Raw genomic sequence first — 23,137 nt, forward strand, 5'->3', positions numbered from 1 at the left:
AAACAAAAAAAAACAAATAAATAAATGTCTGGAAGCACCTTCAAATTCTAAGGCAGTCAAAGCCTTTTGCCTGGAGGATGAATGACCGTTTCACTTTCTTCCGCATTTATATTTTTAAAATCTGAAATTCTTTCTGTTCTGTTAATGAAGGAATTTGTGAATTTGGTAAAAAAACAAACTGAATTAAATCCTTGCCCATATTACAAGGATATGCATATATGTATGAGAAAGGCAGTGGTTAATAAGGGGCAATGCAGGGTGGTATATGAAAATGGAAGGGAGCACAGGTGTAGCTATGCTTTTAGTTCTGCATAATTCCAGTACTGCAGACAATAGCAAAAGTGGGCAGCTTAAGTGCCGAATACTAACAACACAATGGGCAAGTTTGCATGACATGACAGTATATTGTGGGTCAATCTACCCTTGAGACATGCGGCAGCTGCCATTATGAACATGCAACCCCTGACTGGAGTTTATGTCATGCTAGCCCAGCCTCCCTGAGATCTTTGAAGCTTCAATAATCTCTGCACATGCGTTATATGAGGGATGTCTAGCCCTCACATATTCTCTTTTGGTCATGTTCACATGAGAACCCCTGGCTGGAGGTTGCCTATTCATAGGGCAACTGGCACATGTCACTGAGGATTAATTAACTCAGAATGGGCTGCTGTGTCATCCAAAGCCAGTCATTATGGAGACCCACAAAACATTTCATCTACATTAGCTTAATATTTTTTGTTTAACCAAATGGAATTGGATGGAAGACACATAAACTACTTTTAGCACTGATTGCAATCAGAATGAAATGTGCATCTCAAATTAAAATCAAGGTGCATAAATGGCATAGATTATTTTTTCATACTTTGGAATTTGGAATTCTAGGGGCCTAACAGTATACCCTCACTCTAGCTTAATTCTGTCTATTAAAGAAGGATGTGTTTTGGTGCAGTTTTTGTTTATGGTGGTAGTTTCATAATTATATAGACACATCTGGGAGAATGGGTTGCCTCCAGTTAATTGCTAAGACTGTGTGGGGGTTTTAACCAAATTAGCTGAATATATGCAGTATTTACACTAGGGCTGCAGAGACATTCCTTGTGTATTGAAGAAAGGAAGCTGAGTTTGCATATCAAGCTAAATGAGATTGATGGTGTGTATACCCTGCAGAGGAGAAAAATAGCAACCTGTTTTCAACTGCCTTAATGTTGGAAACATTTCATGGTTGCAAAACTATGTCAGTTATTTAGCTTGTAAATGACTCTTCATGCACATCAATCCACCCTCTTAGAGATGCATATGGATGTGATCATCATTAAAAGTATACTTTTAATGCATTTCTACTTATTGTCCATACTTGAAATAAAACAATGGTAGACTTTTTGTCGTTTGTTTTTAAGGAATAAAGCTATTGTCCATTTTACAATTGCCCATGTGGTTGGTTTCAGACTTGTGGTCAATATGAACTGCAGGACAGAAACTGCTTCACTTGTAGAAAAGGAGATCTCCGGACTCACATCACAATCTGAAGTGATCAGATCTATACCTGAGGGGGTATAACAATATGAATCACTGTTCTCAATGCTTTTTTCTAATCAGCATATTAAGTGAATGCATTCATCTGCTTAATTGAGTAACAGCAGGTCTTCAGTTGTATTTTCCCAATAGCTGAAAAACTCAGAGATGAAGGAAATGCATTCTGTACCTTCTCAGAAACACTTTCATCTATTTTTATTTATTTGTTTATTTAGTGAATTGATAAACTGCCCTTCACTATAAAAGTCCCCAGATGGCATACAATTTAAAGTCATAAAAACAAATATAATAAAGCTCAATAAAAGAGCAATACAACATAGCAGAAGCAGCATCCATAAATATCAGTAAAGTCTGTAAAATCCAGCAGAAGCTATAAAAAACACAGCTAAGGATGCTTCCAGACAGAGCACTCCTGGTGCTACCAATCAAAATGCTCTGTGCAGCTATTCTATATCCCCCTTCTCAATGGAAGGAAAAAGTGATAGGAAAATGAGAAAGGGTTTCAAATGGAAGGTGATGTTACTTGGACTGTCCCTTGTTTAAAGCTTCATGTTGGAGGTGGGGCAATTCCAGATGTCACCCTATGTATGTGGGCATGCAAACCTGGAGCTTGTCTGAATTGCAGGCCCCTTTTCTGCAGAAGTTTGTGCCCCAACCCTGTAAAACATCTGCTTAACTTTTTCCTGTGTAAGAAGATTGGTGCCACGTGAGTGGGGTCATCATGACTGGGAAAGCCTGCTGGCTAGCTCCAAATTTGCACGCAAGTGTGGCATAGCAATGGGAACGCTGGACAGGAACTGGGGAGATGTACTTCCCGTGCAGGGCTTGAACCTCACTGGGTGACTTTGGCCCAGTCACCTATGCTAGGTCTAACCAGAGCATCACAGGGCTGGTTGTGAGGCTAAAAACATGGATGGTTAAGTCCCCTTGAGCATCTCGGAGACAAGGTGGGATATAAGTTTAGGAACACACGTTTCATGAGTGTTGTCAGAAATTTTGGAATGTCTTTTTTAATCTTATAGTTAAATTACCCCTAGCCTGGACAGAGCCAAACCAAAGGAATTACGTTCCCTCTCCCCACCAGCCCAGCTTCTTACTAGCTGTGGGCTTGCTAAGTATATATTTTTAAACGCCGTGCAGCCGATACTTCTCCAAGAGTGGGAAGTTGCAGTTGCATTTGCTCTCCCTTCAGCCCCCGTTCCGCCGCCTCGGCTCCCGCCTCCCGTGCGGAGCTGAAGGGAAAGCCGAGCAGGCGAGCCCTCGTGACGATGCGGGGAAGCGAATTCCAGGGGAGCGCTCGGTGGAGGCTTTAATGGGACGATGCGGGCGGCGCCGCGAGAGCGGCGGGGCGGGAAGGGGGGGGCGCCCCTCCTCGTCGGGACGGCGAGGTCCTCTTCCGGCGACGGGGGCCGGGGTATTTTGAACCCCCTCCGGCGACGCCGCCTCAAGGGGCTGCGGGCGGCCGGTTTCCAGGCGGAAGAGGGTCGCGCAGAGCAGCGCCGCGCAGGATGTGCCACTCTTCCCCAGGCGCCCAAGAGGAGCCTGAGGCGCGCGGGCGAGCGGCCAGGGGTTCCCTCCACGCGTCGCCAGCCCCCTCCTCTGTGCGCTGAGGAGAGCGAATGCCCGCCGCGGCTGCTGTCGCCTCGGCGCTCTGGAAGGCAGGAGGAGGAGGAGCGAAGCTGGGCTGGCGCCTGGCGACCTACACCTGCTGCTGCCTCTTTCCAAATTCCCATTGGGCGGCCACTGGGGGAGAAGGGCTGGGAATTCTCGGCTGCCTGGCGCGCGCCCTCGCCCGTGTTTCCCTCCTCGCCAGCCCGAGCGCGCTGAGGTGAGGTGCGAAGGGAGCCTCGGGCTCAGCCGCCTGCCTGCCTGCCTGCCTAACACTGCCTGCAGCGGCGCGCGAACGACTTGGGTGCCAGGGTCTGGCTGGCTTGTCTTCTGGACCTCGCTGCTGCTGCAGCTGCTGCTGCTTCGCGCCCCGGCGCAGGGAGCAGCTATGGAGAGCTGCAGCTTCCGAGACCCTCCCGCGAGGATGCCTGCGCCTCTGTAGGACCCCCCTGAAGAGAAGACGCGGGTGGGGGGCGGAGAGAGAGAGAGAAGCACCGGCTGCGGAACCTCCCATCCCGCCAAGTTGCGCGCTCGCTCGCTCGCTCTTTCCTCGATCCTCCGGCGGAGCTACTCAGCGGAACAGCATGTGGACTGGCTCCCCGGCTCCCTCCAGTGCGCTCTGGCTGCCGCCGCCTTCTTCAGAACGCCCTGCCGCTGGCAGCAGCAATCCGGGCGCTGGATGAGCGAGCGGGGGTGGGTGGAAAGGGGGGCAAGTAGTGGTGGCGCTTCCTTCGGGGCTCCTAGTCCGGCGGCGGGGCGCAGGAGCAGCGCTTGGCGGCTCTTGCTGCTGCTGCTGCTGCTGCGGAGAAGCCAGCTGGCTTTCCACCCCACCCACCCCCCTCCGGAGCCGGAATCTCGCGGGCCGACCCACTGCCCCGTTCTCGACCCCGCCCGGACCCGCATGGCGTGCTACCTGGTGATCAGCTCCAGACATCTCAGCAACGGGCATTACCGTGGCATTAAAGGGATCTTCAGGGGACCTCTCTGTAAGAACGGCTCTGCCTCCCCGGTAACTGACACCTCAGTCAATCTATTCTGCCTACTCGGGCTACGGGAGCGAGGCGACAGATACATAGCGATAGCTCTATTGATCGATGGATGGATAGATAGACGTGCATGTCACTGTAGAAAGGTCTCTGGCGTCTGCGCCTCGCAGGTGAATGCACAAAACAGGAAGTGTGGCGGGGTAGGATAGATCTGGCATCTCTGCCCGCGATTTGCCAGTTCTGCTAGTCTTGTTGCCTAGCCTGACTTTTTATAAAGCTGCTTGGGTGTTTTGCAAAGTTTCCCTCTACCCTTTACGTAAGGTTTAGAGGAAAAAGAGATGCAGGGTCTGAGAAAGGATCCATTGGCGTCGATGGAGGAAAAACTACTGTTTGGATGCCCTAAGGCAGAAGGAATTGGGTAAAAAGATTCTTGGCAAGGTGCCGGTTGAGTGGGCCTTGTGGCAGGCAAAAAAGTTACAGCAACTTTGATATTGAACATGGCGAGTGGGTGGGAAGAGCTCTAAGGTGTACAGAAAGATGAAACACAGCTGAATGGGTGCATCCAGAATGACCAGTGAAAATTATAGGAATGAAATCCAACTACAGTAGATGGATAGTGTGCTCTTAGAGCAGTGCAGCCAAAGAAGGGAAACCAGATAAAGAGCAATACAGATCAGGCCAGAGAGAATGGCAAGTTTTAGTGGAATTAGTGGATGGTAAAAGGAAGATGACATACAGCAGCTTACCCCAACCTTCTGCTCTCCAGATGTTTTGGACTACAACTCCCATCAGCCCAGCCAGCATGGCCAGTAAGGAATTCTGAGGCCTGTGGTCTTAAACATCTGGAGATCAGTGTGGATTATGCAAACTGATGCAGAGAAGCAAAAAATAAACAAACAACCAATGAGGGAACTTCAGGGTATCAGTTTTTCAAAACTAAGATTTGACTTTCATCTCCACATTGCTATATGGGACTACTTTGGAAATGTTTGCCATATATTTATACCTACTCTGTTTTCTTAACTGTTTGTCAGTATTTTTCTTCTCTGTTGCCTTTCATCCTGGTACTCTGCCCTCTTTTCTTCCTTAAAAAAGACCCTTAAAATTTTATTTTGTGCAAGCCCCTTGAATTGGGTCCTAGAATATCGGCACAAGACCAGGTGTGCCCAGGTGATTCTTTAGTGCAATCCTATGCATGCTTTTGTGGCCATATGGCCTGATCAGTTCCATGGGGCTTACATTCAAGTCAATGTAGCTAGAATTGTGTCTTAATGCCCAGAACAGCAATGTAACAATGCTGTCCAAGGCAGGAACTCTAGAAAACAGAACTAGACTCTTCAAGCAGATAAAGTGGAAGCTCTGAAGGGATCCACTGTCCCCATATGCACATTCCTTCACTGGATTATTAATATGAAATAACTAAAAGCCAGTAGTAATATGATGACATTTACTATAAATAGTAGAACTATGATGACAAACCGAACAAGTTTTACTACAGTGCAGTGATCATTGGCTGATGCTTCTCAAGGGCAGTGTTTGTATAACCATAGTACTAGGAAGGAAGTATCTGGGTTGTATGTTGCCGTTTTTAAGGTGTATCCCAGCTTTTTGAACACACTGAAGACAAGATATTCAAGGGATAGATACTGAGAGTAAATGTGATGCTGAAAAGGAGGTTCCAAGAAGTAAGTAGGATTCTATAGCTAGAAAAGTTAGGATTGACATAATTTAATGAAAGAATATAAGAGGAGAATGGAGGAGATGGTGGCAAAGCAAAGCAAAGTAGAAGTTATGTTATTAGGTTGATGAAATGGTAAGAAATAGTTGGAATATACCTTTGTCAGCTAGTAGATGATAGAGTAGATGTGATGGGAATCAGTTGAGATTACAAGGAGGTAGTTACAGGAATATGTTGGAAGTGATGGAGTATTAAAGAAATGGAATGATAAATGGATAGAGTGGTTGTAGGGGTCCCATTGGATGGTGGGGATACATTTTGAGCAAGAACACTATAAAACACTACGCATATCTTTTTACTCTAACATTGTTTTACTGCCTAATTGCAAACTGTGGCACCTAGTCATTCACATAGCATTAAGTATCTGTGGAGCTTTCCTTTAATATCAGGAATTGTGGGGGGGGGGGGGGGACACAACCAGTCAATGATCATTTACCATGTATCTATGCATATAGGTTGTTCTCAGTTCCACTGTGTTCTCTTTTAAGACCATCCCCCATCTTAAAAACTCACTTCACTACCTGTCCTTGGAAAACTGCTATTCTACTTGGGGGAATTCCAGAAAATGCAACTTCATAAACATACAATTATTTATTTATGGATGCTTGTATACCATCTATAGGACACAAGAACACTTTCAAGGCTATCAACAGAATAATAAAACTTGTAAAAATATGAAAAAAAGGTTCTAGTTTGAACATACTTCAATATATAGCAGCTGAATTGTGTATCTGCAAATAATATTTTCAGTGTATATCCCATAATACAGCCAAAATATTAAGACAATAAGAAAAGACATGGTTTGCATTTGTTTTTAATTGCCACATATCATATCATATTTATTCGGATTTGTAGCCTTCTACAATTGAGAATGTGTAGCAGATAACCATACCTAACCTGAAAACCATGAAATTACTATCTATAGATGGTGCTTTACATTGAACAGGTTTGACAGGTTACTACCCCAAGCACTTAAGGGAAACAAATGATGAATGGGAAAGGAAATGTGGGCAGAGGTGAACAGGGGAAAAATATATGATTTTTCTGGGATACAGCCTTAGGCTTAGTTGAGCTATTCTTCTATAAACCTAAAGAATAAAACTTTATAACATTTTTAAACAAATATTAGAAATCATGGATCTTTTTCAGTAAAATTGGGCTGTGTTTTCATACTTCACTAATAGAGGAGTAGTCAACCTGGAACCCTCCAGATGCTTTACACTACAGATTCCTGGCAGATGTCCATGCTGCCTGGAGCTATTGGTAGTTCTAGTCCAAAAAACCCAGCGAGCATCATATTGGATCTCCCTGATCTAGCCATTTGGTGTCCCTTTGGTGAAAGGGAACCCCCTTTCATGGATTAATCGAAGATATTGGCGGGGGGGGGGGGGGTTTGGGGAGGATTGCAAAATGTTGGTTGAACATTAAAAAAAACTCTGTTTTGCATGCCAAGGTTCTGATCCTGTTTGTCCTGTTCCTCATAACTGCTCTTTGATAAGAGCAAATTAGGTGCTTACATGACTTTAACAAAACTTGTGATTTGGTCCTACAAGTTATGTTAAATCCAGTCAAAGAACAGAGAATCTAAACACTGAAGTTGCCATTCCATACCTGGGCATAGGTCTCATTGGGCTCAAGAGGACTTATGTCTGGGTGTCTAGGCAAAGAATTGCACCATCTATTCTGGTGTTCCTTTGCATTGATAATTGTCACAAAACCTTTTACTTCTGTCATTGAAAGCTGTGCAGTCTGCAACCACTGTATGTGTGATGTTTAGGAATCCAGCCTAAGACTAACATTTACCCGTCCTGAATTTCACAAAGAATAACTTTTGAAAAAATTTCTGTCTCATTTTTAAGAAGTGAAAGCTGAATGTAAAGATGTTTGAAAGCTATTTAGGGTTTGAGAATTAAAGAAAAATCCCTGTGGTGATGACTTGCATGCAAAAGTCAAGAAATTTTAAAATGTCAGATTGATCTGAAAATGTGCCTCCAGCCATATTGTATATCTGTATATCTCTATACTTGTTTCTCACAGAAAATATGAATGGACATGCCATGGTTTATGTGACAGGGACCGCGAACAGAATGTGGGATGTATATCACTTCAGAATTAATTAACAGGCTATCTATATCAGATAAATTTCTCATTTACATTATTCCAATATCATTCCAGGCTGCTTTTGGAAAATCTTGGTCTATCTTTTGCAGGGGGCTGAAGAGGCTTGATTGACACAGTTATTTGTGAGTTTAGTGCTTTATCCTTGGGAGCTTATGCAGCATTAGGAAATTTTACTTAGAAAATCCTTTGAACTTTTATATTATCATAAATACCCTGTTTTATTATTTGAACTATCAGCAGTGCAATCTTATACATGTCCATGCAAAAATAAATGCCATGGCTTCCAAAGGGGTTTACTCTGAGGTAAGTGTGTATAGGACTGTAGCCTAAAAAGCCCTACATTTATACAGCACTAGCTACCTCAGGCATGACTGTGTAGTATTTAATGTATATCTTTCTATATTTAAAACATTTTCTATTAACAGAGCATGAAATGCCAGCAGGCTTATGGGTATGTTTTCAGATATGAGAATAGTAGTAAATATTTTAAATAACTTTATGAAATTCCATGGGTTTTTAAACATTTTTTTCCAGCTGGATGTTTGTGTGTCACGTTGTCTCTTTGTGAATGTGTGTATATATTATATATTATATATTATAATATAATGGTTTCATTTCTTAGGCATGAGTTTTCCATAGCTGTTTATCAAAAGAAATAAGAGGTGTGTGTGTATATGAGGTGTACCTCATATATTTATGGGGTGGGATCCAGACCATAAATCAATAGTCTGATTAGCTTTGATTTACTTATTCCATTAGTTTCAGTGAGTCTACAGACATGTCCATGGAATAGTGCCCATGGTTTTGGGACAATGAGCAGTACTCTTCTGTTTATATATTTGTCATGGGAGGCAATATTGGAATCAATAGCCAAGATTCGAATACACCAAGCTTGGTCTACTTTACTGAACCATGCACCTGTTTGGCAATTTGAAGAACTGACTCCACAAAAGGGCTGCTATGGGAAGCATGGCAAAGGACTAGTCCAAGGCAGAGATGTTTACTGAGTCCCAACACAGAAAACAACTGCTTTCAGCCCAACATTTTCAGCATCAACTTAAACCTATTTCATAGGTTGCCAGGTTATTTTTCAGTTGCCCGTAAGAATATGGTTAATTAAAGAAATACGGGAGGCATAGGGCAACTTTGCGCATACAGAAAAAGGACCCTGGGGATGCACGGGTGTCCATGGGCTCCTCGTGGCCTCTCCCTGAGGTAGACGTTTTGGAATCGATGGAAGGTTAGGAATGATTTACTTATCCCATTAATTTCAGTGAGTCTACAAACACGCCCATGGATCCTACCCATGGTTTTGGGACAATGAGCAGTACTTTTCTGTTTATATATTGCCATGGGAGGCAAAGCCTGCTCCTTATTAGTAGAGCATCATTTGACAAATGAACTAGAAAAAGGTGGGGTAATTCATGCAAGGCAGAGGTAAGCATGTATGCCTGGCACAAAGGTGGTATATACCATCACTAGAACTTTTTCTTTATATTTACTCTGTTAGTTAAATGTGTATCCCATACTTTCACTTATTTGTCTAGTACCTGAATTTGTTGTTGTTAGTCGCAAAGTTGTGTCCAACCCATCGCGACCCCATGGACCCATCGCAACACATGGACAACATTCCACCTTTATTCCATTATAGGGTTACAGGCTTCTAAGATGCTTCACATCCTGGCACTCACCAGACCCAAATTTTCCTACCTTCAGCCAGATGCTTCAGCATGAGCCTTCATATCATGTCCTGGAGGATGTTCCTAGTGCAGGTCTACATGACAAAATCACACATTACAAATAGATCTGAGGGAAACAATAGAATAAAGCATAATAAAGCACAACGTATTAACTACTTACATAGGCTGCATCTGGAGTTAACCATTAAAAATAAATTAAGACATTATGTCTAGGCAAGTCTTAGGTTTGTAGGTTCCCTTCGTCCACCTCCAGCATGGTTGTGAGAAGGATTTTGATTAAAATATAAATTAAGCTTTCCATATGGTTAGTTGAAGTAAGTCATCTTCATACACAAGGCTCAAAATTGCTTTGTTTCAACCAATCAGACTAGCTGCTTTTTGTCTGGGTTTAGGCATATCTAGTGGGTGGAAATTGCAAGGAAGTAGACTGCAAGTAAACATCAGGGTGAACTTGCTAATGGAAATAATTGTTTGATAATGGAACAGAATACCTTGAGAGGTGCTGAATTCTCTGTTGCGGGAACTCTGCAGCTGCATCCTGCATTGCAGATCCTGTATCGTGCAGGGATTGGACTAGATGACCTCCACAGTATCTTTCAGCACTAGGAGTCTATTCTATAACTCTGAATTCAGTTATTTTAAAACAAAAGCAGAGCTTTCGATTTTCTCCTGGCCCTGTTAGAGGAGAATATGGAAGGGGGAATGTATGAGCTCAAAGTTCATTGAAGCTTGTTCTAGCAATAACCTAGTCTGTATTATTATTTCTAAATGTGATCAGAGTCTCTTAAAACCTGGCAAAATAATATTAATGTGCTTGCCTGCTGCTAAAATGACATTAACATAAACATTGGGTGATCTTCCTTTGAGGGAACAATTTAAAGAGAGGGTGCCACAACTGGGAAGGAGAGACTTACATATTTCCCATTATCAGTGTACTGATGTGTGCAAAGATACTACCTACAGCATTGGAGGCAGCGGGTTTCCATGTACTAGTTGCTGGAGAACATGAGTGGGAGGGTGCTAATTGGTTGTTTTCCACTGGCACCACATGACCACTGTGCAAAGAGAATGCTGGATTAGATGGATCTTGGTTTTGATTCAATGTGGCACTTCCTGTCTTCTGATCCCTTTGGGTGTTCAGGTATGTAGGCTACATATAGTGGAACAGTGACATGGTCACAGCAGGCGCCAACCTGTGCATGTTCATTAATGTATGTTGAGTGCCCTGGGTTAATTGTGGGGTCTGGGACTGCAGTGGTAGGCTCCACAGGGATAGAAGAGGGGCCATAGCTCTGTGGCAGAGTACATACTTCACATGCAGAAGGTCTTGGGTCTGATTCCTGGAATCCCCAAGTATGGCAGGAAAAACTCCTCTCCAAAATATAGAACCACTTCCAGTCAACAATAGCGGTCCCAATAGCTCAACGATTTGGCTCGATATAAGGCAACTTCCTGTGTTCCATTGCTGTCACTACTAAGATTTGGCATTTGTTGCACCTGAAAGTGACTCAGACGAAGATGAGCAGGTAACAGATTTTACTTCTTTGAGAACTTCCACCTTACCCCACATACACAATTTGGCAAGATGTCTATGCAAAATATCTTTAAGGAAAGGTTTAAAACAAAATACCAGCATAGGCACAATGAACATATTTTTGAATTCTAAAAACAGTTTCATTTGACACATGCATGAATATCTGCCAATGGATTCCTGAAAAGAAATAGTGGATGTGTTTGAACATTATGGCAATAAGCCTCAGTGGGCTAGTGGTTTTGTGAAAAACTTGCTATAGTTTTATTCTTTTTCACATGTTAATTCCCCCCCCCCCCAGAGTTGGCAAGAGCTGGCTTAACAGCCTGTTTTCACTATTCCTATTTTAAAAATGACTGACCACTCTTTCAAAGTGTCCAAGTGGTTGACAGAATGTTTTCTAAAACACACATTTTGCACAAAAATGTTCCATAAATAGTTTTGTATTGTTTTAAAAAACTTTCTAGCTACATTTGCACAAGTGTGGAAAGTAAGCTGTGAAGAAGAAAAAAAAAGGCCTGGGGGAACTTTTCTCATGCAAAGAGAATGATGTGACTTAAATCTCCATCATCACACGATTTCCCACCTTTTTTGCCCTGGTTGTCTTTAGGGCAGTGCACATTTTGCACTTTGCCACAAGGCTCTAGATGCTCCAGAGAGTAGAAGAGTGCTTCCCATTCTATTTTTTCCATTGAGAAAAGGGATTTTGACAGCTGTCAGAACTCTGGATCCTTTTAAATAGGGCTTTGAACACGAAAAGAATTTTGCTTTTGCCTAGGAGATAGTCATACGTCCCAGTGCAAAACTTCCAGTGCCCTGCCAGAGTTCCACTTTAAAGAGTTTTGCTAGCTAGCTGTCAAAACTTATTTTCCCAGAAAAAAATGTGGGGGAAAGTACTTTAGCACTTTCCTAAACACCTAGAGTCTCAAGTAAAAAGAACACACTTATTCACTACACTGAATATTCGGAATACTAAATCTGAAGACAGTCAGAGTGAAAAAGTGGGAAAACTTGCTACAGAGGGGATGTAAATCACACCCACCACCCCTTTTTGCAAGCAAAGGTCATTCTCACCTTTGGTTTCTCTTGACACCTTGCCTTTTGACAGCTGTCAGAAGCAACCAAAGGAGGAAATTTAATGGGATCCTCTTTTTGGCAATGTCCTTAGCAGCAAGTACCCTGTCCAAACGAAGGCTTGTACACTTGTAATATTTGGATGTTGTAAGTGTATTTTAATAGAAATAATGCAATCCTATTGGTGCAGTTGTTTTTTTCCCCCACAAAGAACAATTAAAAATCAATATAAGTATTCTGCCAGCCTTTGCCAGCCCTTCTGAGACGCTGCTCAGGCACTTTAAAAGGACTTTCAGTGACTATTAAAATGGTGGTTGTGAAAGCTGGCTGTCAAGATAGCTTTTGTTTTCTCGCTGTCTCTCCCTCCCTGCCCCCTCTCTCTCTTCTCTCAAAAAAAGTAAAAAAAGCCATGGGAAGGTGAACAGCTCTTGACCCTGGTGTAGAGGACAGCTAGCGAGTGCCAGCCATCTCTAAGTGCTTCTTGGACACTTGAGGCAGATGGCCCAAGAGGCAGATGTGAGGCACTGGCCAGGGCAAGCTTGGGAGAGTAGCAAGAGGTTTTTTCAGTCTTGCTAGGTAAGTTGCCTCCCACTGGACTTTACTCACAGTAGGATTGGTCGTCCAGGTTCAAATGATACTCCCTTGGGTGAACAGACCATGAGTTCTCTGCATGGCTTTTCTTAAAATGTTCATTTTGTGTGATGGCCCATCAAATTTTTGAGGATGGCTATAACATCTCTTCTGAGTCTGCTGCAGGATAAACATACCAAGGTCATTGACAGCTCTTAATAACAACAGATACATCCATTTTATTTGCTAAAAACGCTATCAAGGTGGTGCATAGCAATTTCTAACAATAAAACTGCAATATAATAAGAATGTTGTAAATAGTCCCCCCACCCCCCTTCAGAACTCTTTAGGCCCTATCTTGAGAATTCCAGTTCTCAGCTGCACACTTCAAGAAGGATGTAGACAAACTGGAGGAGGTTTAGAGGAGAGTGACAAGGATGATTAAGGCTCTGGAAACAAAGCTCTATAAAGAAAAGACTGAAAGAACAGCAGATGTTTAGCTAGGAGAAGAGAAGAATGAGGAGAATATGATGGTACTCTTCAAGTGCTTCAAACACTGTCGTACAGCGGAGAGCCAGGATCTCTTCTCAGCCACAGCACAGTACAGAACATGGAATAATGGGCTCAAGTTACAGGAAGCTAGATTCCAGCTGGACATCAAGAAAAACTTTTTAAAATTCCTTTTTCGAAGCCAAAAGAGGGGAAGTCAATTGTATTTTTAAGGGAACACATTCTACATTTAAGGGAACAACCTGGGAGAGAGCCCCTTCATGTATGTCCAATAAATGAGTTTCTTGGGTAATGATGCCCTCATAAATGTTAATACTTGGGCGAGTTCATAATGGGACACATGATCCATTATTTAGCCAGGCCATATGCTGTTTAGGGCATTTAACCAACACCTTGCATCTAGAAAGCAGTTTGCAACTAGTGCAGGTCTTTCAACCCAGGTATAGTATGAGCTCAGTACCATGCACTGGTTAGCATAATCTTGCCAGTCACTGAATCCTTGACAAAGGCTCTGTTCAGAATCAAGGTAATTTCAAATCAAGCTTGATTTGTGCTGATCTATGGTCCCTCCTGACACCCAATTTGAGAACTGCTGGCTCAGATGAGGGTTCTGACACATTGCTTCTTCAACAAAATGGTTAGTCTTCCAGAGGATTGAGGAGCTAACTTCAAGGCTGGCATTATATTAGGCTCTTGAACTGATGATTGAAGAGAGGTGATGAGAAATGCTGAGTTATAAGAATAGTCAAAAGCTGTGGGATCCTGAGAAAGAGAAATACTTTGTTCAAGTGGTGCATTTCAGATGCTTCACTTTGTCCTTCCAATTTTTCAGGGACTAATAAAAGCTTTTGAGGATTCCAGGTATCCCCCTGTTAAATGAATTATGACCCGTATGCAAAAATCCAGTCTTGTGAGGAATACCTGTGGTCATAAATATATCATAACGATCACAAGTTGCCTGCAATTGCCAGCAGCTTTTTCCTTTTGCCTGTGGTGGATACATATAATTCCTATCTACTACAAAACCTCCTTGTCAATATCTTTCCCGACTCTCTGCAGAAGGAAAGCTGGACTGGATTTGGGTCCTGCAGTGGTGCTGATGACTCAGCAGATGGCTCTCTTTCTTCTCATCTGTTTTCACTTGGTGCTACTGGGCTGCTTGAGGCTTTTCAGCTGAAACATAAAATGAAATCACTTTTAGTTACAGTTATTAAACATTACATTTTTGCAGGTACGAAGAAGTTAAATGGGTAATTCATATCCAAGGTGGAATGTATATTCTTCTTTCATAAGGATTTCCTCAAAATTACAGTAGTATATAGTACCTGCAGAATATAGTAGTACCTTTCCCAGGTGATTAGTGAATATGTTAATTATAGAACATATATCATTTCAATGGTACCTTTGCTTCATTGAGGAACATGGTGATTTCCTTATTGAAATAGCTGATAAAGAAGTTTAATAGGGATCTGTCCTAAGATTTCTAGCTGGCACAGAAAGTTTTTGTTTGCTGTAATGGTTTTAAATATATTGTTCACTAGGTATTTCTTCTGTAAAAGAGTTTATATCTGAATCTACAACTGTAGATCCAAGAACACATGAATCAGTGCTTTAGCTAATGAATAATATAAGGAAATACTAAATACTCTGAAGTTTCTTGGAAGTTTCAAGTATCTCCTGAAGAGGCAAGCCATTTTTTAGTATAAATATGACAATGCCCTGTCCCATCTATTACTGTAATTTAGCATCACTGGGTTTAATAAGGTTCCTTCAAGTAAGTGGTTATAGGATTGCAGGTTTAAACTGTGACCAGCTTACCTCTTTTGTAGTGCAAATGGCTGCATTGGACACTTGCATTGTAATGGAAGTATGTTGACTGGAACCACATAGATAGAATAAGTTTTTAAAGTGAGAGCCAGTATTGCATAACAGAGTATTAGACTGGGAATCAGGTGATCCGGGTTCTTATATCCACTCAGCCGTGAAGCTCACTGGGTGACTTTGTGCCAGCCACATACTCTCAACCTAACATACCTCACAAGATTGCTGTTGTGGGGATAAAAGTCTCCTAGGCTTCCTTGCAAAAGGAAGAAAGTGGGGTGTACAAGTAATGTAACAGTAATAAAGTGCAAGGATTGGGCAGAAGGCTTTTAAGGCATCCCCCATATGACAACTACCAGGTAAGAAAATGTGGTGTTCTTCGTACAACAAAACTTAAGAGCCACTGTGCTAGAGAAATCTTACTACCTTTTAGGGTCATTTAGGGTCATGTGCATAAATTCCATATCCTAAACTGAAAAGAATTATGCATCTTCAGCAGTGCAATTAGCAACAATGGAAACTCGAGGAAACGGAATAATGATGAATCGAAGTGAGTATAAAGCAGGGAAACAACCAAGGATTAAGAAACCACCAATATGGAGGGCATAGTTTTCTCAAGCTATTGTGCTGCAGTGCGTGCCAACTATAGACAGTGAGTTCATACTTACTGGTCATTATTGAACTTCCAGTGAAAGTATTTTCCTTGTTGAAGGGAAGCTTGTCTCAGGATATTCTGTGCAATGCCTGAACAGGCTTTGTAGGAACACCCAATCTGTTGGGTGGAAAGGGCTTTTTGCCAGCAGATGTGCCTTACAAGCAACCACTTAAGGCAGGTGTTACGAGATACACTGGCTGGTGACTCCAGTTTAAACTCAATTTCAATTTATGCAGTGAGACGACTTGTTTTTGTGGCAGCACAAAAAGGAGGAAAAAAAATGAAAAATGTCATGATTAAGTGAATAAAATCTAAAGTTATCCTACAGACATTAAAGCAATATATAACATTAATAAAATGACTAGTTCCATTTTGAAATTAGACTGTTTTGAACTTTGCTTGGTGGACTGTCTTCTGATTCAGAATACCTTATCTCTGTGATTAATGCCCTGTAAAGATTTCTTAACAAAATGACAAATAAATGAAAGCTTTTTAAGGTGTAAAGATTTTTTTTTGTATTCATTTAGATTCTTTGAAAGAACATCCTTTCTTCTTGGATTTTGATGAATAATGCTTTTAAGGATGTTTGTTAAACTCCTGTTTTCCATCTCTGCCCATTCCTATGGGGAAAAACATCATAAAGCATCACCATTGTCCCTGATATTGGAAATCGCTGTGTCCTGTAATATTCTGTTGCCTTTGCATGAAAATACTGCTGTGTTCCACACCTTTCAGGTAGTGCTTTACATATTGATCTTTGAAATGTAGACTACTTATATGAATGAAATTAACACTTTCTCTTGTATTTCTTATTAAAATTTCTTTCTTTTAAGAACTAATCCCTCTTATTCTTCTATTACATATGCAATACAATGATATCTACAGCTGTAACAAGAATACGTATTCTGAAAGTAACAAAACTACTAATGAATAAGATCTCTTTAAGTGTGCATGTCATATACTTTTTAGTACATTTTGAGGTTGTCTCCGTTGTCTTATCCTCAGGCTGAACACCACAATACTTATTTAGACTCTGGTGAATCCTCAGTCCAGCTCTCATGATACGTGTAAAGGTCAGGACATTGTCTTGGTTTTTTAATGTGATGATCCTTACTGAAATATTCAGTGGATGAGACATGCAGTAGTAGCAATTCTGGTCTGTCCCAGTAATCTTTCTGCTGTTACCTTCTAGCTAGACTTGATGTTCTCATAGGAAGTGAAGGAGCTGAAAAAGCTAGGTGTGGGTTCTATGCAGCAAGCTATGTGCTTGTTCCATAGCACAATACCATGCAGGTCTATTCAGAAGTAAGCCATAGTTAGCTCAGTGGGACTTCCATTTGGAAGGACTGTAGCTTAGAGGAAAAACACATTATTTGTCTTCAGAAGGCTCTTAGTTCAATCTCTGACATCTCCAGGTAGGGCTGGGAAATATTCTAGCCTGAGTGTCACTGTCAGGGGAACCCATCCCTCTTCCCAAACATGGTGCCGTCCATATATTTTGGCTTTCAGCTACCATTAGCTTTAACTAGCATGACCAATGGTCAAGAATTGCTGGGAACTGTGACTCAGAACATTCAGAGAGTACCAAGTTGGGAAAGGCTGTTTACAATAATGCAAAGCTGTTGGTCTGACTCAGTATAAGACAATTCCCTATGATTTTAAATGGCTTGCAGGTAATTGTGTTAGGATCAAGGTCTAGGATCACTAGATATCTGTAACGCGCTCTACGTGGGGCTACCCTTGAAGACAGTCCGGATACTTCAATTGGTGCAAAATAGAGCTGCCAGGTTGCTGATGGGGACTGGGCGTTGTTCTCATATAACCCCAGTTCTCCGTCAGCTTCACTGGCTTCCTATTGAAGTCCAGGCCCAATTCAAGGTGTTGGTTATGACCTATAAAGCCCTTAACAGCTTGGGACCTGGTTATCTAAAGGAACGTCTGCGTCCATACATGCCCGCCTGCTCCTTGAGATCAGCGGGAGAGGCCCTTCTCCGGGAACCCTCCGTGAAGGATATTAGGAGGGTGAGTACCTGGAGGAGGGCCTTTTCTGCGGTGGCACCCCACCTATGGAATGCACTCCCCAGAGAGGTCTGCCTGGTGCCGTCATTATTTGCCTTTCGGTGCCAGGCAAAGACCTTTTTATTTAAAAGTTATTTTAACTGTTAATTTATTATTATTGTATTTATAGATTTTAATATATAGCTGAGATGGTGCCAGTTTTTGGATTGTTGATTGTGTTTTTATGGATGTTGTGAGCCGCCCTGATGCTTTGTTGCAATGGGGGCGGCATAGAAATGTTTTAAATAAATAAATAAATAAATAAATAAGGTCTAGTGGTTCAAACCTCATCCCTGTCAAGTCAAAGTACTGGCTTTTTCCCAGGGAAGTGGGAATATGCTTCCTGCCTTAGTATATCTTTGTAGTCTTGCTACAAAGATATCAAAAGTGCTATTGTTTAGATTAGGTGTTGCTGACTCAGGAATGATAGAAAGCAGGGTGCCTGCTTTCCTTTTTTTTTTTTTGCACTTTTTTTATTAAGATTTTAAACTAAAAAATGATCAGTCATCAAATATATCGAACGTACTGGGTCAGCCCCCTATAACATATCTTTTAAACATTCTATAATCATATTCAAATCGATTTATAAAAATTTAAAGACATCTTTAAATCTAAGCCAAGTCCCGTTTCTCCAGCCAATCGTAAAAAAGGTCCCAAGTTTGATAGAAGTCAGTATCTTCTTTCTCCTTCAGTAATAGAGTCAATCTGTCCATTTCTGCACAATCCAGAATCTTTTTTAAAATCAGTTCCTCAGTGGGTAGTTCCTCACTCTTCCAGTATTGAGCTAGCGCAATCCTTGCCGCTGTGATTAAATGTAGTATCAAATACATTTCTTGTTTGCTAATATTTTCTGGTACAATGCCTAACAAGAAAATTTCAGGTTTAAAAGCTAAGGGTTTTTGTAGCATTTCCTCAAGCCATTTATGTATTTTAATCCAATACTTTTTCACATATTCACAAGTCCACCACATATGGTAAAAAGTACCCGCATCATGTTTACATTTTCAACATATTTGGAAACATCTTAGCTAATCAATTTGGCAACAAATACCATCTATAAAACATTTTATATAAATTTTCTTTATACGAGGTTGCTAAAGTTACCTTAGTATTTCTCTCCCATAACTTTCCTTTTTTTTCCCATGCAGTTGCTGCCCAGCAATCTAGAGGAAGTAACAGTGGTTCCATAATGACATTTTTGCAAGGGATTTTAAAGTTAGCATTTGAATTTCCTCTAATCTTTAAAATGAATACATGAAAAAGCCACACTGACACAAGTGAATAGTCCAGTTTTCAGAAATACTCTTTTCTAGACCAGCAGTTTCCAAACTTTTTCTGTCATACAATCTTTCTGAAGACATTTTTCTTCTGCCAAACCCTAACTTTATTCCTGATTTTTACTAAGCATTATGAACCCACAATGTTCTTCCTTCTTTCATCTGCTCCTATTGCCTGAGCACTTTGCATAATGTAGTAGGTTTGGAAATAAAGAGAAAACATTTTAAACATAGCAAATGAATCAAGCGATTATATGGTACTACCCCAAATGAATGCTTTTGATTATTCCCAATACTACGCCGTAGAGTCCGAGGAACCAAATGATTTCCTTGTTTGCTGCTTAGAGGTCAACTGACAATAAAACAGTTGGCCTCATATGGTTTCATTTTAAAATCCAGTTTAAATTTGATTTTTGAGATTTTTCATGGAACCCCTACAAAGCTTTTGCGGTACTCTAGGGTTTGGGAACACCGTTTGGGAACCCCTGCTCTAGACTACAGGCATCTCTTTTTATAGTGTTCAAGTTGCTGTAGCCAGCCATAGGAACCATCATTACTAAATGGGATACACAGGTCTGTATTCAGAACAACTACACTGGAGTGAAGAAGGAGCTAACTTTTACGTTTGTCAATATTAGTTGGAAAGGTTTTACTTGTCTTTCACTGTTGTTGTTTTGCAATACTCACATGATCCAACAGGTGCACAGTTTATCACTGAGTTACTGAACAAAAGTAACAAGATCTGCACACCTACACATCTGAGAATAGGCTTTATTGATACTGAAGATTTAACTGCCAAGATAACTATTGCTATTTTATGAGGAAAGTGAAAACCTTTTCACTTTTGTTTATTTTAAAGTATAAAATATGGATAACATATAAAACATTTCTTCAGAACCCTGTCCCACTTTTATACAAAGTCATAATTGGCAAGCTAGATTAACATGAAAAGTTGCAGTAAGCATGAATAGTATCTAAGACTAAAATCATTAGTCAGCTCCAACTGATCTCAGATTGTGAGTTTTTTTAACTGCTTTATTTATTGGAATACCATATTAAGCATTTAAAATGCATTTATGCCCTCAGTAATTCTCTATCTATATTCAGTTCAGACCAAATCTGAAAGGTGCATCTGATGTCAATGAGGGAAAATGTTAGCCATATATCTCTGCAATGCATGCTTGCATTAATAGCCTAAGAGGAGGTACATAAATGAATACATGAAACACTTACCCTGAGTGTTCCTGAAAAATGAGCAGAATTAAGACAGAAGTGTCATGTTGATGACCACCAAACAAACAAACGAACAAACAAACCTTGAGGGCATTATGTTTGAACCAACTCACAATCTCAGATACTATGGTCTTTTGCAACTTAGGCTGAGATGGACAGCTCCTACTGCTGCTGATCAAAAGACGTTGTGCTTTTATTCCAGCTTTGCTCTCGAACAGATTTTCTGCAATAAGAAGACAGAATAGGTTGGGAAACATTGTGAACACAACCATGTCTGAACCAGCCATACTGTTCCATGAATTGCATAATAAAAGTACCTCACAGGTACCACTCTTTCCCTTGGCCTTTGAGAACTAGTTTATTCCTCTTTAAATTGAGGAAAACAATGAAGCTGGTGTCAGAATTCAGCAATTTTCATTGGATCTTTCTCCTTAGAAATTTAGCCTGCTGATACTTTTTGTCATGGGAATTATTTATGACAAATGTCATCCAGATGGACAAAATTGTCTTGATTGATATAATTTTTAGGTGCTGTGATAGCAGAATAGTAGGGAAAAAACAAGCTGGCTTAAATATGCAGCCACCTTTTTGGCTGTATAATATTGAAAAAGGAAAAATGACCTCTGTGAAGTTGCTGAAATATGAATCCCCCTTAGACAACAGGATCTAAGAACAACAAAGAAACCCTCTACTTGGCTGCCTAGAAACAACAAAGAAACGAGCCCCTTCTCCCCATTAAGACAAATCAAGCTATCTGGAACAGAGCCACCCAGCTCGTCTTAGTTATTTCTGTTTTTTTGTAAAACTATGTAGGTAATAAATAGAATTGTACAGAATGTTCCCTTTCATTTTAGAAAAAAGGAGTAAATTGTCTGACATTAAATTTTATATTTGAACACTGAAAGATAGTGGTGCAGCAACTTTATAACTAGGAAGAAAAAGGGTGTTATCTACAAAATATAGGGACATGTTTAAATTATAGTGTACTGTTCACTTCCATACATGCTTCGTTTCATTGCAACACATTTAGGAAATAGGTCAGAGATCCATAAAAAGTATTCTTACACTATTTAAGAGACTTTTGCCTATTCTACATGTTATACTTTCAGAGCTTTCTGGAAAATGAAGGCAGTTTAATATATTGTTTGTATAATACAAGTCTCTTTGCAGCCTGCTCATGAATGGGGCATTAACTTCCCCTTGTCTAAAAAAGCCACTTAGACTATGATTTGTAAAATTCTGTCCATGTACAGAATGAAAACCAATTTCATATTAAGGCAAAGTGTGGAGATGGCTGGAAGCTTGCTAAGAGATCTCTGGAACAAAGGCATTTTTGGGCTTCTTGAGTTGATGATGGTTTGGAAGCTGAAACCACCTGTGCTTCCACAATACCAGTTCAGTCTGCATACTCATAAATGCTCATATCATTTTCTCCAAAGTTCTTTTCTCCAGAATGAGTTTCCATGAAGAAATATATTTTATCTGCTTTGAAAAACATGCGGTGGTGGACTTGGTCTATGTCTAGGATGCTTAACTAACATAGTTATCCTGAATTAATTGAGTAAAACTAAGTCCTGCTGGCCTCACTGCAGTTGCCATGTATATGTGCTCAGAGCATTAGGCAAAAGAAGGAGGAGATGGCAAAGGATGAGGTGGCTGGATGGAGTCGAGGCAGTCAGCGTGAGCTTAGGTGGACTCCGGGGGATGGTGGAGGACAGGAGAGCCTGGAGGAATGTGGTCCGTGGGGTCGCGATGGGTAGGGCACGACTTCGCAAATAACATAACATATTTAAGAATGTCATAGCTTAGATCTAGTTTACAAGAAAAGAGTCAGGCAGACATCAGTCAGGCACAAATTACTGATGATCTCAGGTTATGATCCAGGATGTTACACAAAAAATCAGTGGGGCTTCATTCCATTAGGTTCCATTTGATAAACTTTTCTGAACAAACAGCATCAAGTTGTGGCATGCTTCTGCTTCCTATAGCCTCATCCCCACCACCTTGGCCACTGGCTTCGGCAAACAGATTGAACGTTCTTTTCAGAAAAGGAAAGGCCCAAACCCTTTGAGAAAAGAAATTCAAATGACATGTGCCTGAATAAAGAGTGCCTTTCCAGGAAGTAGGAGCACCTTGTAGTGTGGAAGATTTTGTAGACTCTGGCAAATGGAAAGAAATTGTGAATCAAGGATGACTATATTTTGGGGGAATTGAGCCATGTTTCTTTCTCCTGACAATGAAAAATAGGCTGGCTGAAAGGTCCTTCAATTTCTCTTTCTCTTGCTGACTTGTACATGATAGGTACAGAGGTGACACTCTTGCCAGCAGTTATTGAAATTAAAAATGCTAATATAGTGGAGCTGATTTGCATTAAATGCAAAATATCTTGTCCAGTTAGATGGGTCACAGAAATGACGTTTCTGAAAAACAGTTCCTTGAATGAACTGAATAAATGAATTGCATTGGATGGTGAAAAGTTTCTTAAAGAATCGATTGTCTATAGAGTACATTGGGCTTTGCTTCTACCTTGGATATGGAAGACAGAATTTTGTTAGCAGAAAATATGAGCAGTTAAGACATATCTCTTTAATTTGACCTTTTAAATTGTGGATAGTTTTAAAGTTATTTAACTCTTGTGTATGTATTGTTGCTTTTATTTGAATTGTACTTCACCTTCATAACATTTTCAGAAAAGAACTATATACATTTATTAATAAAAATG

At 40.9% G+C, this 23,137-nt stretch overlaps 1 protein-coding gene across 1 annotated transcript in view; it reads left to right on the forward strand.

The window, feature by feature from the left end:
- Positions 1-4,042: 4,042 nt before the first annotated feature.
- The window catches only part of ZNF804B (zinc finger protein 804B), a 231,742-nt gene continuing 212,647 nt past the window's right edge, over positions 4,043-23,137 (forward strand). Inside the window, exon 1 of the mRNA XM_044425099.1 lies at positions 4,043-4,150. Coding sequence (XP_044281034.1) covers positions 4,043-4,150 — 108 coding nt within the window. The remainder of the gene's footprint in view (positions 4,151-23,137) is intronic.

The sequence above is a fragment of the Varanus komodoensis genome, unplaced genomic scaffold, assembly GCF_004798865.1.
Source record: "Varanus komodoensis strain SLA01 unplaced genomic scaffold, ASM479886v1 scaffold15, whole genome shotgun sequence".
Taxonomy (NCBI): Eukaryota; Metazoa; Chordata; class Lepidosauria; order Squamata; family Varanidae; genus Varanus; species Varanus komodoensis.